At 46.2% G+C, this 16,249-nt stretch overlaps 2 protein-coding genes across 7 annotated transcripts in view; both read left to right on the top strand.

The window, feature by feature from the left end:
* Positions 1–5,923, top strand: part of cica (capicua transcriptional repressor a) — a 36,752-nt gene extending 30,829 nt beyond the window's left edge. For all 5 annotated transcript variants that reach the window (XM_061760235.1, XM_061760231.1, XM_061760233.1 and 2 more), the window contains 5 exons: positions 261–382; positions 451–602; positions 1,139–1,273; positions 1,364–1,489; positions 2,001–5,923. In XM_061760235.1, coding sequence (XP_061616219.1) covers positions 261–382; positions 451–602; positions 1,139–1,273; positions 1,364–1,489; positions 2,001–2,260 — 795 coding nt within the window. In that variant the 3' untranslated portion in view covers positions 2,261–5,923. The remainder of the gene's footprint in view (positions 1–260; positions 383–450; positions 603–1,138; positions 1,274–1,363; positions 1,490–2,000) is intronic.
* Positions 5,924–6,670: 747 nt separating this feature from the next.
* Positions 6,671–15,706, top strand: LOC133471065 (glycogen synthase kinase-3 alpha-like). Of its 2 annotated transcripts, XM_061760239.1 has the most exons (11): positions 6,750–7,193; positions 9,128–9,213; positions 9,274–9,375; positions 9,920–10,003; positions 10,073–10,183; positions 10,253–10,383; positions 10,611–10,815; positions 11,424–11,519; positions 11,615–11,801; positions 12,581–12,658; positions 13,337–15,706. In XM_061760239.1, the coding sequence occupies exons 1-11, from the start codon at positions 7,031–7,033 to the stop codon at positions 13,396–13,398; spliced, it is 1,305 nt and encodes a 434-aa protein (XP_061616223.1). In that variant the 5' UTR covers positions 6,750–7,030; the 3' UTR covers positions 13,399–15,706. The 2 variants fall into 2 exon arrangements, with proteins under 2 accessions (XP_061616224.1, XP_061616223.1); XM_061760240.1 differs by lacking the exon at positions 12,581–12,658 and having other exon boundaries at positions 6,671–7,193.
* The last annotated feature ends 543 nt before the right edge of the window (positions 15,707–16,249 follow it).

The raw sequence follows: 16,249 nt of genomic DNA, 5'->3' as shown, positions 1-16,249 counted from the left end.
GATGAGTTGACATTTTGACGTCTTCATTCTTCCTACAGTTGGTGAAGTGATGATTCTCATTTTTTTCTTTTCCATTCGCCCACCTGTTGTGCTCTCCGGGAAAACACATGGAAACTAAAAATATTTGTCATTGAATTTACATATTCTATTAAATAGCGGTGCCTTGACTTACAAGTTTAACTGGCTCTGTGTTTCTTTTCATTAAATTGTTTTTGTGTGTGTGTGTGCAAATTACATGAGCCATTTTATTCTCGGCGCAGGCCGGCGGAGCTCATTGCGCTCGTCCGCCGCCGTCTTCGGGTTTGGAGCCGGCGGCTTCGTCCTCCAAGAGGATCAAGTTCCGACCTCCGCCGCTCAAAAAGACGCCCGATCCCCACGACAAGTGAGTGCGGAACGAAAAGCGGAGCGAGAGCCCTCTCGCGGCGGACGCTCACGCTGTCCTCGGCGCAGGCTTTTGTCGGAGACGTACTTCGAGGAGCGCTTTGCCGAGCTTCCCGAGTTCAACCCGGCGGAGGTGCTGCCCTCGCCCACCCTGCAGAGTCTGGCCACGTCGCCGCGAGCCATCCTGGGCAGCTACCGCAAGAGGCGGCGCAACTCCACGGGTAAATCCGACATTCTTTGATTTGTATGATTTTTCTCTTTCCTGATTTCTCAGCCGATTCAAATCATTCTCACTTCCAAATGTTCGCAAAATTCAGGACGTTCCGAATTGTCCCACATTTTTCATTCATGCACATTTTCCAACCGCATTCCAACTTCCAAGTCTTTACATCAATGAAACCATTGATCACATTCCCCAACTTTTCATATTTTGACAATAAAAGTCTCCATTGAAGAGATATTTGAGATATTGCACCTTCCAACTGTTAAGCTCACTCGGGACACCTTGAGAACTATTAATCCCTTTCCTCAAATGTTCGCAATTTCACAGTAAAATGTCCAAATTAAGAACGATGTTACATATTTCCCTCCTCCTTGCACAATTCTGGACAGATGCAAACCATTGCAGCTGCGGCTCACGCGGCACAGCGGGCCGGCGTCAACTCTTCCGCGTCGACACGCAATTTCGACACAAACGATTGTGCTTTCTTTCCACGGTTCTCCTCATGTTCCTCTGCGCCGTCGCCGGTCCATCAAGAGCTGGAGCCGGCCACGGAAGACCCCGGCTCGCCGAGGAGGAAGACTCGCCGCCTCTCCAGCTGCAGCTCGGAGCCCAACACCCCGAAAAGCGCCGCCAAGTGCGAGGGCGACATCTTCACCTTCGACAGAGCAGGTGGCACCGGCGTGGCGTGGCGTGGCGTGGCGGCGCGACCGGCAAATCGCAGCTCAGCGCTCATCCTCCTTCCCGTCGTTGTGCCGGCAGGTACGGAGGGGGAGGATCTCCTCGGAGACCTGGACCGCGTGCCCTTCTCGTCCCTGCGTAGAACTCTGGACCAGCGGCGGGCGCTGGTCATGCAGCTCTTTCAGGAACATGGCTTCTTCCCCTCAGGTGAGCCGTTACTGAAGATACTGAAGACACTCGACACACTTTGTGCTGTGATAAAGTAGGAAAACTCACGAGGGTTAGAACTTCAATGAGAAATGCAGCTGGGGCACTTCCTTGTCATCTTCGAAGACAAACTTGTTGTTTCCCCAACGGAATGTTGCCTAAAATTGTTTTCATCTGGTACTCACTTTATAGAGAAGCGACCGTAAAATACGACAAAACCCAGATGGCAGGAGGCAAGGCATTGCAAGAGACCAGTTGCAGAGTAGGTGTGGTTTAGCCAAAAGCGAGAGTCTAGAAATAAGTCTTAAGTCAAGATTGTAACATTTTTATCGGGATTTCCGCGGGTAGAGCATTCCAGAGTACTGGAGCCTGACTCGAGAACATGCCGAGTCCTCCGGCCGGAGAAGCGGTCCTCCTCAGATGTTGTTGCGGTCGGTCGATCCAGAACCCTCCGCGGCAACGGCCTCGCTTTGCTCATCGATCAAATCTTTGCTCACTTCCCTCCCTGCAGCTCAGGCCACGGCGGCCTTCCAGGCCCGCTACGCGGACACATTCCCCACCAAGGTGTGCCTGCAGTTGAAGATCCGAGAAGTCCGCCAGAAGATCATGCAGGCCGCCGCGCCGGGGGCCGCGGACGGCGGCGGTTTCTCGGTCGAGGCCCCGCAAAGCTCGTCCGCCTTCGACCCGTCGCCGCGGGAAGACGGAGGAGGAGCCGAACGACCCGACGACAAAGTCGGCCGGAACCCGGAGGAGCCCAAAAGCGGTTTCTAAGGTTTCTAAGGAGTGAGGCACCGAGTTTGGATGCAGCCGCTTCCCCTTAATCCCACCTGGGTGGGAAACGCTCTCGTGGAAGGCGCTCTCATAACCACAATATTCACAAACTGGAGGAAAACGTACGCTCAGGTTCGGCCTCAGCACATTTGTACAGCGGTTTGTTGTCGGGACGCAAACTCTGTGGTACACGCGCGCACACACACACACACACACACACACTTCAATATACACGTATGTACGTGCCACGGTGCAGATGTAATCTCCAGCATGACGCTGACACACACTTAGCAAATCAGACTGTTACTCTTGGATGGCAGCATCCGGAAGCCCACACACACGCGCGCACATAAAAAAGGCACTTTGTCACTTGTTACCGTGCAGATGCAGTTTAGCCGTCGCCAGCCCTCACTTGCCATCGACTTGACCTCGTCGTCCGGCCACTCCTCAGCACAGTGGCTCCGGACGCAAAACCACAACCCCGACGACCTCCGCTGATATTCCACGGCCCCTCGATGCTGCACACACACACACGCACGCATGCGCACACACACATGCACACACACACACACGCGCAGTCAGTGCGGCGTGTGCGCCGTGACCAAGCCATGACCCCCACCCCACCTCCAGCACAGTTCGCTCGGCGATTGTAACGACAAAGTGAGAGATCTCTCCGTGATGCCGTCGTGACCAATCTTTGCACCTTCCCGTCGTATTCGTGTCGGAAACCGAACCGTCGTCCGATCGTGTGCGTGCTCGGAGCACCTGGGAAATCCTCAAGAGATTTGGTGTGACAGAAACTGGACGCCGGACGGAAGGTTGAATCCCCAAAAGTTCTTATGCAAAGCATCAAGAAGATGTCAGGCTCAACGACGCAGAGGCCAAACAACGAAGCGCACTTGTTGTCGGAATCTCCCCGTCGGATACGATGTGGCTTTCTCTGGTTTTCGTGGAAATGAGCAGTTTAAGCGTGGCCTGCTTTCCTCTCGTGGCTTGTGTTTCTTCTCCAGCATAAAGTCAAGAAAATCGCAACAACAAAAAAACGACTTTGGACTTAGAATGGGGTGAGAGAACGTTATCCGTCCCCACCCCAACCGTGATTTGAAATGTACGAGCGGGAGGGGAGGTGTGCGCCCCCCCACCCTCCCACCCCCCTCCCCACCCACCCTCGTCGTGTCTCTTTGTAAAATGTTGAAATCAGGTGTTTGCACAAACCGCGCGGCCCATCTCGTGTGAGAGCGCCGCAAGTTAAATCAGGAAAGTATTGTTTTTAGAGATTGTTTTAGTAGAGCAGACAATAACCTTGTTCCACGTGTTATCAATCACCTTTGATCCCTTGCTCGCCCCTCGCTGTACCTCTCTCAAGCTTTGTTAGAAAGTGCCCTTAAGCACTGGTCCCGGGTCAAGCGCGATGTAGCTCAGGATGGATTTGGTTAGGGTTCAGTTCAGGGAAAGCAGATCCTAGACCAGCCCTGGAGGGCAGTCTCTGGAGCCCTCCCCTCTTCCCTCTCTTCTCGACACTTTATCCTTTCCCATCAAATGGTGCAATAGGACATTTCTTTTTTCGGGGAATTCTGGGAGGGTTGTTTGGTTTTTTTTTTTTTTTTTTTTTTTTTTTTTTTGCTTTTTTTCTGGGGTGGGGGAGAAAGCTCAGTGCCATAGAGAACGACAAGCGGTGCGGTCAAGTGAGCGAGCAGAATGTCATGCAGTCGCTTACGAAGCAGTATTAGGGCCACGCTCAAAAGAACACCCCCCCCCCCCCCCCAAAAAAAAAAAAAACTGACAGTCACATTTTTAAGAGAAAAAAGTCATAATGTTATGAGAATAAAGTTGTATTTGTATGAGGGGAGCTCTGTTGGCTGCATAAAGATGAGCAACACAGTTAGCCTCATAACAGACTTGCATAAGTCATTTTTAAACGACAAGAAAAAAAAACGACACAAATTCAACAAAACAAGTAGAGTTTATTTGCCTCGATTCAACGTTTGCGCATTACCGCGATCGACAGGACTGACACTCTACGCGCACTTAAAAGAACGTGTTTTGTTTTTTTCTTTCTTTTTGAGATTGTGCTAAAAATGGCGTAGGCAATTACGCAATTAGGCTAACAATATAGATGATCTCATCAAGTTATTCATATAAAGTTGAAAACATGTCACTTTATTCCGGTAATATTAGGACTTTTTTTTAATCTTGACGAAATATTACTTTTTATCTAAAAAAAAAAAAAAAAAACTTTTTTTTTTTTCTTTTTCTTTTGGGAAAGTACAACTTTCTGCTTGGAAGATTAAGAAGTTGTATTTTAGGTTATGATTTTCTTATTATCTCAGATACATGTTTTTGCTCAAAAAATTTTACTTTTTAATCCAAAAAAACTCAACTTTATTTTCCTATTCCAACTTTTATCTAAAAAATGTCACTATTTTAAAAAAGTACAACTTTATATTCATAATAGTGCAACATTTTTCTTTTAATCTTGAAAAACTATGACTTTATCTTCATGAGATGTCCAATTTTTGTTAAAGAAAAAAAAGAAAGACTTTACATTATGGCTTTATCCTTTGCCAGACTTTTTTTCCTCAAAAAAACAAGAACTTTATTTTCATATTCCAACTTTTTTCAACAAAAAAAAATGTGACTATCTTGAAAAAAATCGAACTTCATTCTGGTAGTATTGTAACATTTTTCTTTAATTTTGAAAAAGTATGCCGTTATTCTCGTAGGAGTACCACTGCTTTTTCTCCCCAAAAAATATCACTGTTTTCAAAAGATTACGACTTTATCCTTCCTATTAGTCGTCGTATATTGTTATTCGTTTTCTTTTGAGTGTGGCCCTAATACTCCTTAGTAATATCTTCGCGATTGTGTCGAAGAAAAATGAATGGCGCGGTTGTTGTTGTTGTTGTTGTTGAAGAGATTAGCGTGTAACTTTAGTAAAAGTCAAAAAATGGAATAGCACTTTGTGGCTCTTGGCTTCCTTTGCTAAAGAGTTTGGAGGGGTAGTGATTGTTATTATGGGTATCGCTTTTATTTCTCTGTAAACTGTTGGATGTGTGGAAAAACAACAACATATATATATATATATATGTATATATGTATATATATAGTGACTGTTTTTCCATATATGTGCATTTAGGTCTGTGTTTGGGTGCGCGTGTACGTTTTGGCACATGCAGGTAGTACGTAAACATGACCAACCACTCGTTCTGTCGTCAAACAGCAACCACAACGACAATAGTATATTTTTCATGCTAGACAGTATTTTTATAGTCTCCATGACTATTTTGTCCACCATGTCGACTGGTATCAGTCACATTCAGGATATATACGAACTATATATTCAGGCTATCCGATACACACAGGTAAAAGAAGACTCTCTCATCCCCGAGAACGGGGGTCAGTCAGGGCTGCCGTGTGGCCCGTCTGCGTGCATGTGCAACGGCCTGCCAACACCCACACAGACGTATGTGTACACGCGCGCAGTATTTATGCGTGTGTACCGTATGAATGTGCTTCAAAAATGAATTGTCCTTGCGCTGGAGAAGGAATGTTAGGATGAATGAGGCGAGTGCGATGTCATAAGCAGGCATGTTGACCATGTGCAATATTTCCAAACGACGACAAAAACAAATATTGAAAATATTAAAGCTCTAACACAAGGCCCATTGCTTTTGACTTGATTTGACATCCCCGTTCCATCAATTGATTGATCTGTTATCATCTGACAGCTATATCATGAATGATGATGTAATATTGTTCAGTTTTTCATTCCTACTAGAACAGGTGAACTCTTTTGGGGGGTCAATCAAAGGCACTTTGATTTTTGAAATTTTGCCAGGTGTGTGCTGACTCCCATTTGATATCAGTGAATGTGATTGGTTAATTATGAACACAGCCACATCCTAGTTATCAGAGGGTGTGCACACTTGTGCAACCACATGATTTCAGTTGTTTATTTTCACTTCCCCTCAATAATATTGGGGGGGGGGGGGGGGGGATCAATTGAATTGCACATGTAATAGGTCACATTCATGGTGGAAAAAGTTTGAAATTATTTATCTTTGTCTCATATTTTGATTTCACAAAACCTGGCATTTTAACAGTTTTATATCACCATATATTTGAAAATTACTTTTTTTAAATTGTTGTTTGCAGACAAATTACACAACACCACAAATGTCAACACTCGGCACATCTAATAAAATAATAATGTTCAGTTTTTAATTCACACTTTCGGATGGGTTTTAATTTGACAGTGTGTTTATTGCACAGATTTCAAAATGTTTAAAATAAAATAAAATAATTTGGTGGCACCACAAATGGTAAAAGTGCAAACAAGAAGAAAGTAAAATTACATTTGGCTAAACAGTGTATGTAGACTTTTCTTTTCTTTTAGAAATGTGTATTTACATGTGAATGTACCGTTCACATTTTATATTTTGTACTGTTTTGTTTGGCCCCCATCCATTATTATCTTCAAGTAGATTTTGTAGTTAGGAATTGTTTGAGCCAAAGTAGTGAGTCTGATCCACACCCACCGAACTCCATTTCCCATGAGTCTTTGCGCACGCGCTGTTTCTGGGTGTCTAGCAACAGCTAACCAGCCCGGCCAGGCGGACACCAGCCGGCGGCAGCAGCAGTAGCGATTCTCGGCGTGTCTTCCGGTAGATTGCTCGCTGTCGGGGTTTTTGCATTTCGTCTGGACCGAGTCACACGGCTGGCAAGAAAAGAGAGCGGGAAGACAACCGCGAGCGAGCCCTGCGCAAAGATATGAGCGGCAGCGGGCGGCCCAGGACCAGCTCGTTTGCTGAGCCGCCAGGACTTCCAGGAGCCGCCGCCGCGCCCGCTGCCGTGGGGAGCAGCACAGGAAAGTCCGGGGTCCCACAGGCCTCCGGCGGCAGCTTGTCGGGATGCTCGAACCTCAAGCTAGCCAGTAAGATTTCATTCATTACATTCAGCACGATGTGTTTTTCGGGATTATGGTACACGTCAACAGCACTGCCTTGACCTTTTTTTTTTTTTTTTGTCCACTATTTGCAGTCGGTAGACAGTCGTCTCAGCTACTTAGCATGCTAACGTTAGCCACTTGTTTTGTACATTAGCAGTTCACCGCCCAGAGAGTTCTACTGCAGAGACCCTCGTTAAACCCAAAAACGCGTCTTATAATCGTCGTGGTCTTTCTATTGCCAAATCTCGCCGCGTCTTAGTGCGAGCATCGAAACAGGCCAATGAACTGGAGCCCGGGTGGCTAAACTCCCGAGTTACAAGCTAAGCGGTCATTGTTCGCGTGAGCTGCCTGCCTGCCTGCCTGCCTGCCTGCCGGCTGCTCGCGGGGCTCCCGGGTGGAAAGTTGGCCGCTCGCAAGGTCACCTGTGCGGGCTCCGAAGGCTCGTGAAAGACGCCGCGTGTGTTCGGGCGCCAGTGATGGACGTCCAGGGCGGCTTGGCTGCTAGCAGCCTTGCTACAGTGTTCAAATGTGTTGGGAAGATTTCGATGTCAAGGCACACTTTATTATAACACACTACAGGACATCTGAAATGCTTTCGAAGCTTGTTTCTTGGCTGTGATGAATGTCTTTGCACGTTTGTTATCCACAGATGAACCCAGTTAGCGTGATAAATTGCATGGAGGAGGATGTGCTTGGACAAAATTGCATCCTGGCGTAATGAAACCCACTTGGGCTTCCATTGGTAAAATGTCCTTTTGCCATACTAATCATAAAAATAGCTCGTGTTCCAAATACCTACTATATTCCAGTCTGTGAAAGTGACCTGACATCCTTGGGATTATTTTTGACAGGCCGTGCGACCCTAAACAAGAACCTGGCCATGTGACCTGAATTGTAAACTGGCGGCATGTTTTTTTAAAGAGAGGAGAAAAAGCTGCCACGCTTTAAGGAAGCTCGTTGAAAGCAAATCCAAGTTGTGTTCTAATGTCAAAGATGTACGGCGCAGCAGTCGAACCGAAGATTAAAAAGAACATCAAAAGATTAAAGTCCTACAGTAGATGTTTTTAAAAGAAAGTCACACATTTTCAAGATAAGTACCATTTCATGTGGTTGAAATCTAAAAAATATACACAATATATTTTTGTAATGGCGACCTAAAGAAAATAGTACCTTGGAATTCATGTTGCTACGTATTGTCGTACGCGTAACGGCCTCGACGCTGTCTATAGAGATGCAAAGCAAGATGATGATGCTCTTTTTTAAATTCATTTAACCATGTTTATTATTGTTTACATTGTGTAGAAATGTACTGCTACCAAGCTGCAAGTCATTTATAGCAAAATGAGTGAACCAAAATATCTGAAACAGCTTTTAATATTATACGTTAACATCAAAACTGAACATTATCACCGTTTAGACTTACGAGTACACCAAGTTTTTCCAGTTACAAACCGCCACTTGCGCGATTTTGTTTTGAAGTTATTTTTTAAAATGTCTATATGTGTGTATGTATAAATCTCTCGGGTTTTAAAGATATGCAGATGCGGGTTTGTATTATAATATTTTGTTCATGTGGTTTTTGACATGGCTGGAATGAATTGAAAAATAAAAAAAATCCAAATCAACATTTACTATCAGCCAGACCGCTGTCGTCATTTAAAGCAGTCGACCAGAACAAAGAAATGAGCAAGATGGCCTATTTTTGGACCGTCCGTCCGTGTAATTATCCACAGCGTCGTCCTTAATGTGAACCAAACGTTTCAGAGCAGTGATGAAGTTGCCTTATTAGCCCAAGTATTTAAAAAAAAAAAAAATAAAAAAAATGTCTAGTGGAGATATAGCCTGTATGATGGGATGTCAAACGGACACTGGGGTCCGCTTGCATTAATCTTAAATTCCTCATCTCGTTTGTTTCCTAGGAGACAGCGGCAAGGTGACGACGGTCGTGGCCACGCCGGGTCAGGGCCCGGACCGCCCGCAAGAAGTGTCCTACACTGACATCAAGGTGAGATTAGCCGCCGCCGCGTCCGCAAACGTGACTTCCACCGTGCCGCTGTTTCCTCAGGTGATCGGCAACGGCTCGTTCGGGGTGGTCTACCAGGCGCGCCTCATCGAGAGCCAGGAGATGGTGGCCATCAAGAAGGTCCTCCAGGATAAGCGGTTCAAGGTGAGGAGGTGCCAGCATCCCTAGAAGGCCATTTTCACCGCATTTTGTCAATAACGGTAAAGACACTTTCAAAAAAATAAGAAGAAGAAATCGCATTCAGCAATTTTTTCACTGCCGCTTTTTGGATAAATGGCTCCCATGCTGCAACAGCCACACTTTGAGTCCTGCTATCAAAACATATTGATTAATTCAAATACAAAAGTGCCGAACGGTAAAGCCATAAAGCGCTTCCTAAAAATGGTGTGGGTTGCACAGTTTCCATGTGTAGCACTTCGAACTCTGCGGATACAAGTGCAGGAATGATCCCAACTGCTCGTTCAAGCCATTACACGCTTGTCTTTATACAATCAAAATAACCTTTGGGAAAAAAATTTACCTTTTAATTGACACCAACTGCCAATAACGCAAATGCTCCTATCATGAAAATTCATTTGTTTTCCAAAGCAAATGGAGTGGGCCATTGCTTAACCGTTATTGCTCAAACGATATGAAAATGAGCCGTAACTGTGTGGCGTGCGTTGTAATTGACTGACTGCTCTTGTAGAATCGTGAGCTGCAGATCATGAGGAAGTTGGACCACTGTAACATCGTCAGACTACGTTACTTCTTCTACTCCAGTGGAGAGAAGGTTGACTCTTTAGCGTTTGCAGATCTACGCTTACGTGAATGTGATGTTCATAGCCCTTATGTCATCTAGAAGGATGAAGTGTACCTCAACTTGGTGCTGGACTTTGTCCCTGAGACAGTCTACAGGGTGGCCCGGCATTTCAACAAGAACAAGAGCATCATTCCCATCATCTACGTCAAGGTAATCTTCCCGGCGGGAAGCAGTTTTCCCGCTTCCAACGCGCCCGTGACGTCACGCTCATCTCCTCAGGTGTACATGTACCAGCTGTTTCGCAGTTTGGCTTACATCCACTCGCAAGGCGTGTGCCACCGGGACATCAAGCCGCAGAACCTGCTGGTGGACCCCGAAACCGCCGTCCTCAAGCTGTGCGACTTTGGCAGGTGAGCCGCTCGGACGCAGACCTCCGCCGAGGCGTCAGCGTGACGTTTTTGTTCAAGGATTCATAGTGTGATTTAGTTCACAAATGCAAAAGGTTCCCAAGATGTTGACGGTACACTACAGTAGAGTTGAGGCTTGGGATGTTAGCGTTTCACTGCCGGGGTGGAATCGAAGGGCTTTGGATTGTGTGGTCCATTAGTAAGCTCGTGATGCGTCTCGCTCCCCTCAGCGCCAAGCAGCTGGTGCGCGGCGAGCCCAACGTGTCGTACATCTGCTCGCGCTACTACCGAGCGCCCGAGCTCATCTTCGGCGCCACCGACTACACGGCCAACATCGACATCTGGTCGGCGGGCTGCGTCCTGGCCGAGCTGCTGCTGGGCCAGCCCATCTTCCCCGGCGACAGCGGCGTGGACCAGTTGGTGGAGATCATCAAGGTGAGCGAGGCAATTGTGATTGACGTCATGGCAGCGTAAAGAGAGAGAATAAACATTTTTGAAAGATGTTGCAAATGTGATATCCTTGTATCAGCGAAGTTACTGGCCAGCGCTCCAGAAATGTGAGAAAAAGAGAGCAACAGTCACTTTGAGGCGTCCGATGAGCAGGACAAACGGGGAACACGTGCAAAGTGTTAGCCGAATAGCATGTCTCAGTCATTTGAGAGGAAAAAACAAGAAAGAGAGAACAAGTTGCAGGATTCACCCTCTGCGGATTACCACGACCTGGATGATTGAAAACCTACACAGATCGAAAGCAAAACACCGTGTTTAGCTGAGGTTCCGCTTAGACTGGGGACCTCCGGGGGCAAGACAACAACACCAAATGTGGGGGCGGGGGGCAGCAGAGGAGTTATGTGCTTGCTCCCTCTTACGTGTTCCAGTTAAGTGGCGAGCAGCCGTATTTTGACGTAACTGTAGACGTCTGAGGGAGGACTGGCTGACTCCAAAGCGAAGTGCATTACAGTAATCCAACCGAGATGTGACAGAGGCGTGGATTCGGTCCGAACTGCAGCGTAAGAGCCCGCTCACGCTCCCCCTCTTGCCAGGTGCTCGGCACCCCGACCAGGGAGCAGATCCGGGAGATGAACCCCAACTACACAGAGTTCAAGTTCCCGCAGATCAAAGCTCACCCTTGGACCAAGGTAATCGGAGTCCAGGCAGCAACATAAAACATGTAATAGATGATCGCTGCTGTGTTATTTATTTTAAAAGTGTATTTTCTTTTCTCGGCGTTGAGGTGTTCAAGCCGCGTACGCCGCCCGAGGCCATCGCGCTGTGCTCTCGCCTGCTGGAATACACGCCGGCCTCGCGCCTCTCGCCGCTGGAGGCGTGCTCGCACACCTTCTTCGACGAGCTGCGGCAGCCCAACGCGCGGCTGCCCAGCGGACGGGAACTGCCCGTGCTCTTCAACTTCAGCACTACAGGTGCGCCAACGCCGGCAAACGCGGAGGCTTGCTTGCGTGCGGGCCCAAATCATGTCGCTGAAATGAACCGTTAGCCTGTGCGTGACGTCCGGTGAAGCCACGACACTAATTGACAGGACTAGCCGAAATGTTTGGAATGGTGTACGTTCAAAGTTTCGACCGTACATGGAGCACAAACTATGATCCCAAAACACTTTTATCATTTCAAACTTGTTTTACACATTAGCCATACAAATAAATGGCTTGCAGGTGATTTGATTTTGAAACTTGCATCGCAACCACACATGGCAAAGAACTTCCACTAACAACCCCGGCTAATCTTAGCTGCTCCTCGACATGCAGAGAGGTTACGCACTCAGTGGAGATGTATCGCTTCGACATACTTCCTTGACACCAATTGGACTTTGGCGTCATCGTAGAATGTTCAAGAAAGAGCAGAGCTGAGTTTTGCAGTGAAGATCTGAAGATGGGTTCTACAGGAAAAAAAAAACACGTGAGCTGTTTTGATAACATCGTGAACATTTTGTCTGACCGTGCTTTTAATCATAACAAGGTGAAAGGAAGAAAATGAGAATCTGCATTGAAAAGCAGGCGCGCGCACACGCAGCATAGACAAAACAAGGGACATTCTGCCAGCCACCAATTCGTTTGACCCTTGCGCAATTATTGCAGTCACAGGCGGTTATTATGTTTTGAATGTTGTATCATAATATCCACAAACAAAGTCCTTCACTGGTTAAATGGCACAATTGTGTGTGTGTTTTTTTGATTGCGCGCAGAGTTGTCCATCCAGCCTCAGCTGAACTCCACACTCGTCCCGCCGCACGCTCGCGCTCACTCGGCTGCTTCCTCCCACGGTACGAGACGGCTTTTGGTTTGGGGGTTTGGGTTTGTTTTCATCTTCTTCTTCTTCTTCTTCTTCAGTCTGCAGGGGTCTTTTCTTCATTCATCGATTCGTTGACAGCTCATCGGGTGTCAAATTAATCGACAACTACTTTGATAATAGATGAATTGTTGGGAGCCATTGTTTAACTTCAAATTGTCCAATTCCTGTGATTCCAGTCTCTTACCAGTAAATATTCTCCGATTTCTGTCTTCCTTCATGGAAGCAGACTAATTATCTTTTGTGTTCAATCAAAATGAGACATTTACAAGCACCTGCTTTTACTTTGGACAACTGATCAATATTTTGCCCGTTTTCGGACATGTTACGGACCAAAGCAGAAACCGAATCATCGTCAATATATTGAAAAAAAGTATTGTCAGTTTAATCTACCACAAAAAACATCATTATTTGCAGCTTTAGTATGAATAACGTGAAAGTGACGTAGTTGAACCTGAAGCAACCTCACAAGTGAATATCAAACTAGTAGCACTTTGTTTGCATGAATAATACTAAATAAGCAACCAGAATCAGTTGGTTTACTTTAAGGCCAAATCAATTGTTATCCGATTGATTATTTGATGAATCGATAGAATAATCGATTCTTGAAAGCCCGAGCTGATCGTGTTGTTTTGTGTTTTGTCCGCCGTAGATGGGACCGGCCCTGACGCCTCCCAGTTGGGGCCAGTACCCGGAACTCTTAACAGCATCTGAAGCGGCCAATCGCCTGCCTGCCTGCCCGGCCAGCCCCGCCCTCCTGTCTCGCTCTCTCTCTCTCTCTCTCCCTCTCTCTCTCAAACAGACAGACACACACACACACACATACATGAATATGTAACTGCTGGTGTGTGTGCGCTGCTCGCGCTCCTGGTAGATGATGTTTTTGTACAGTCATCGCAGCTGGAGATTCTCACACACGCACATACACGGACAACACACGCATAACACACAGGACTGTCTGACTGCTGCTCCAGCGGTATGTGAAGGTTCAAACGTGGGGGCTGGTCCTCTGTAATATAACTTTTTTTTTTTTCTTATTATTGACTTCCCCCCCACCCCCCGTTCTTCACCCATGTTTGTCTTTATTTATTTGAACACATCTCTCACACACACACACGTTTCCTCATTTCCTTGTTTGTTGAGTTTGAAATCATTGTCAAGCGCGTACGAGGTCGACGGGGCACTGCAGAATGTTCGCCTCGGGCCGGAGGAGATGTTCACTCAGGAGATGCTCCCAACTTCTTCCACACACATTTTTATTATGATTATTATTCATATTTTATGTTTCTCACCGCGGTCACATGTTCCGCTTCCGTCTTTCACTTATTTTCTTCTCAGAAAAAAAATCCCTTTTTAGAGAATTTTATTGAACATTGTCGTGATTTTAAGACAAATGTTTCTTTTTTTTCCTTTTTCTTTTTAAAGCCTTGAGACCTGCTTGAAGCACTAGCGAGCATCTCAACACTAGTTGACATAGACTCATCACGTAGCGTAACATGCTGGCTGGAAGAACAGAGTGAACAATAATCCCTCGGCCAATAGCGAACACCGCAAGTAATTGATGTTTGAGCGTCAGGTGCCTAAACTTGTCCGACTCCCAACGCGTTTGCCATTTCTCTGCTTTGTAATCGACGTGACAAGCCGATAGTCGACTCCTAATCTTTAGCTTCAACTCAAAAGCGGTGCTGATCGCAACTCCAAAGTGATGCAACGCTGCCATCTACTGATGCGTTCGCGCATCATTCCGGTTATGTAGAAGCTTGAATTGCACAGACGAGCGGGGTGACGCCTACCCATAGGAAAAATGTACTTGATTGATATTTTTGTTCGTTTGTATAAATATAAACGTCCACGGCAGTGAATGAGTTAATAGTTTAAACTGTAAACATATTACAAATTATGATCCCAAAAAAAAAACCCAATGTGATCTGATTTTAGCAGAGCAAAAGCATACACATGCGGCAGACTCTCCGGAACAACCCGAGCTAAACATAGCTCCTCCCTGACCTACAAAGTTGTTCAACAGTCAAGATGTGTCACTTGGACATCATTTCTTGACACCAATTACTACTATCCTCATATCCAGGGCTTTGGCGCCATCTTGTGGCATCTTGGCATTACAGAAAGAGAAACGGTGAATTTTGCAGCGAATAGCGGGCGGGGGATTGCGGAGTGAATGTCGGCGGGCTTCATGTAGCAGCAGCATGCACCATCTTATTCCGTTTCTCTTTATTTATTCTCTTTCCTTTCTACCAGTGAAAGAGAGGCTCACTTCTTAAGAGTATTTTGTCATTCATACGGTTTCCTTTCCCAGGCACTTTCATGTCGTAACCGAAGGTTTCGATCCTCCCGCTGCCATGGCATTTGTAAATAATTTTTTTTTTATTTGACCCCTCTCTCTCTTTTTTTAATATATTACAGAGCTGTTTATATCTCCTGCCACTCGTTCTGTCCATATGTCTGTGCTTGTCTATTCTGTAAATACACCTTTGTGTCGCCATGTAAATATTGCAGAGAAAAGAAGAAGAAGAAAAGTTGTCATGTTTGTCCAGCACCTTTTCTTTGGTTCTCTCTCTCTTTGCTTTTCCCAAATGAATCTCGTGCCAGTGGCTCAGTAGCGAGGCCTCCTCTTCCCAATGGGAGGTGTGCTGGCCGCCTGCTTCACTTGATTTGGCAACAGAGCTGCTTTGTTTGTTTGTGTGTTGAGTTCAATCTTATTTAGGGAGGAAGGAAGAAGAGAAAAAAAAGTTACATCTTGTCACACAATAATGTCCAGCGAATTCACGTGCTGCTAATTATCAGCAGGTGACATTTTGCGGTACGACTGCAAACGAAAGCCTCAGTGTGTATGTGAGTGTTTTTGTTTTGTTTCCTTGATTTGACACTTTTTATCCTTTAGTTCTGCTCTGTGCCGAGATGGAGAAGGAGAGAGAAAGAAAAGCCAACCTGTTTGTCTGTTCTGTGCGCGTGTGCGTGTATGTGAATTCATTTACTGTAATAAAGTGATGATGAAACAGTTGAACGCGCACGCATTTAATTTACATTTCATGTTATTTTGGAGGTTCCACTGGTAGAAGGCCTCCATCCATTTTGTGAGCCGCTTCTCCTCACGTGGGTCGCGGGCGTGCTGGGGCCTATCCCAGCTGACTTCGGGCGACAGGCGGGTGTACGCCCTGAACTGGTCGCCAGCCAATTGCAGGACAATTGACAAACAACCATTTGCAATTTAGAGTCTTCAATTATCCTACCGTGCATGTTTTTTTTGCACTGTGGGAGGCAACTCCACACAGGAAGGCCAGATGCGACCCCACGACCTCAGAACTGTGAGGCCGATGTGCTACCCGGTGGTTCCCCGTGCCGCCCCACCCACTGGTAGAATGTGCAATCCAGAAAGTCACACTATTGTAAGGCTTCAAAAAAGATGAGGCATTTTTAATGATGCTGTGGTATACTCAGACCTAAAGACCTGATGTAAATATGCCAAGCCCTTTTTTTTTTTTTATTTAAAGATGACACTATGTAGACCACTATGCGTGGCTTTTCTCCGGGCACTCCGCTTTCCTCC

The sequence above is a fragment of the Phyllopteryx taeniolatus genome, chromosome 21 (genome assembly GCF_024500385.1).
Source record: "Phyllopteryx taeniolatus isolate TA_2022b chromosome 21, UOR_Ptae_1.2, whole genome shotgun sequence".
NCBI lineage: Eukaryota > Metazoa > Chordata > Actinopteri > Syngnathiformes > Syngnathidae > Phyllopteryx > Phyllopteryx taeniolatus.
The sequence above is the reverse complement of the archived record's forward strand: the minus strand, read 5'-3'. Positions and strand labels throughout refer to the sequence as shown.

Bases quoted from the DNA above. Each gene is read 5' to 3' on its own strand.
- LOC133471065 (XM_061760239.1), top strand. From the start codon at position 7,031: ATGAGCGGCAGCGGGCGGCCCAGGACCAGCTCGTTTGCTGAGCCGCCA. The intron at 7,194-9,127 runs GTAAGATTTCAT...TTTGTTTCCTAG, and splicing joins CTCGAACCTCAAGCTAGCCA to GAGACAGCGGCAAGGTGACG. The intron at 10,004-10,072 runs GTTGACTCTTTA...TATGTCATCTAG, and splicing joins TCTACTCCAGTGGAGAGAAG to AAGGATGAAGTGTACCTCAA.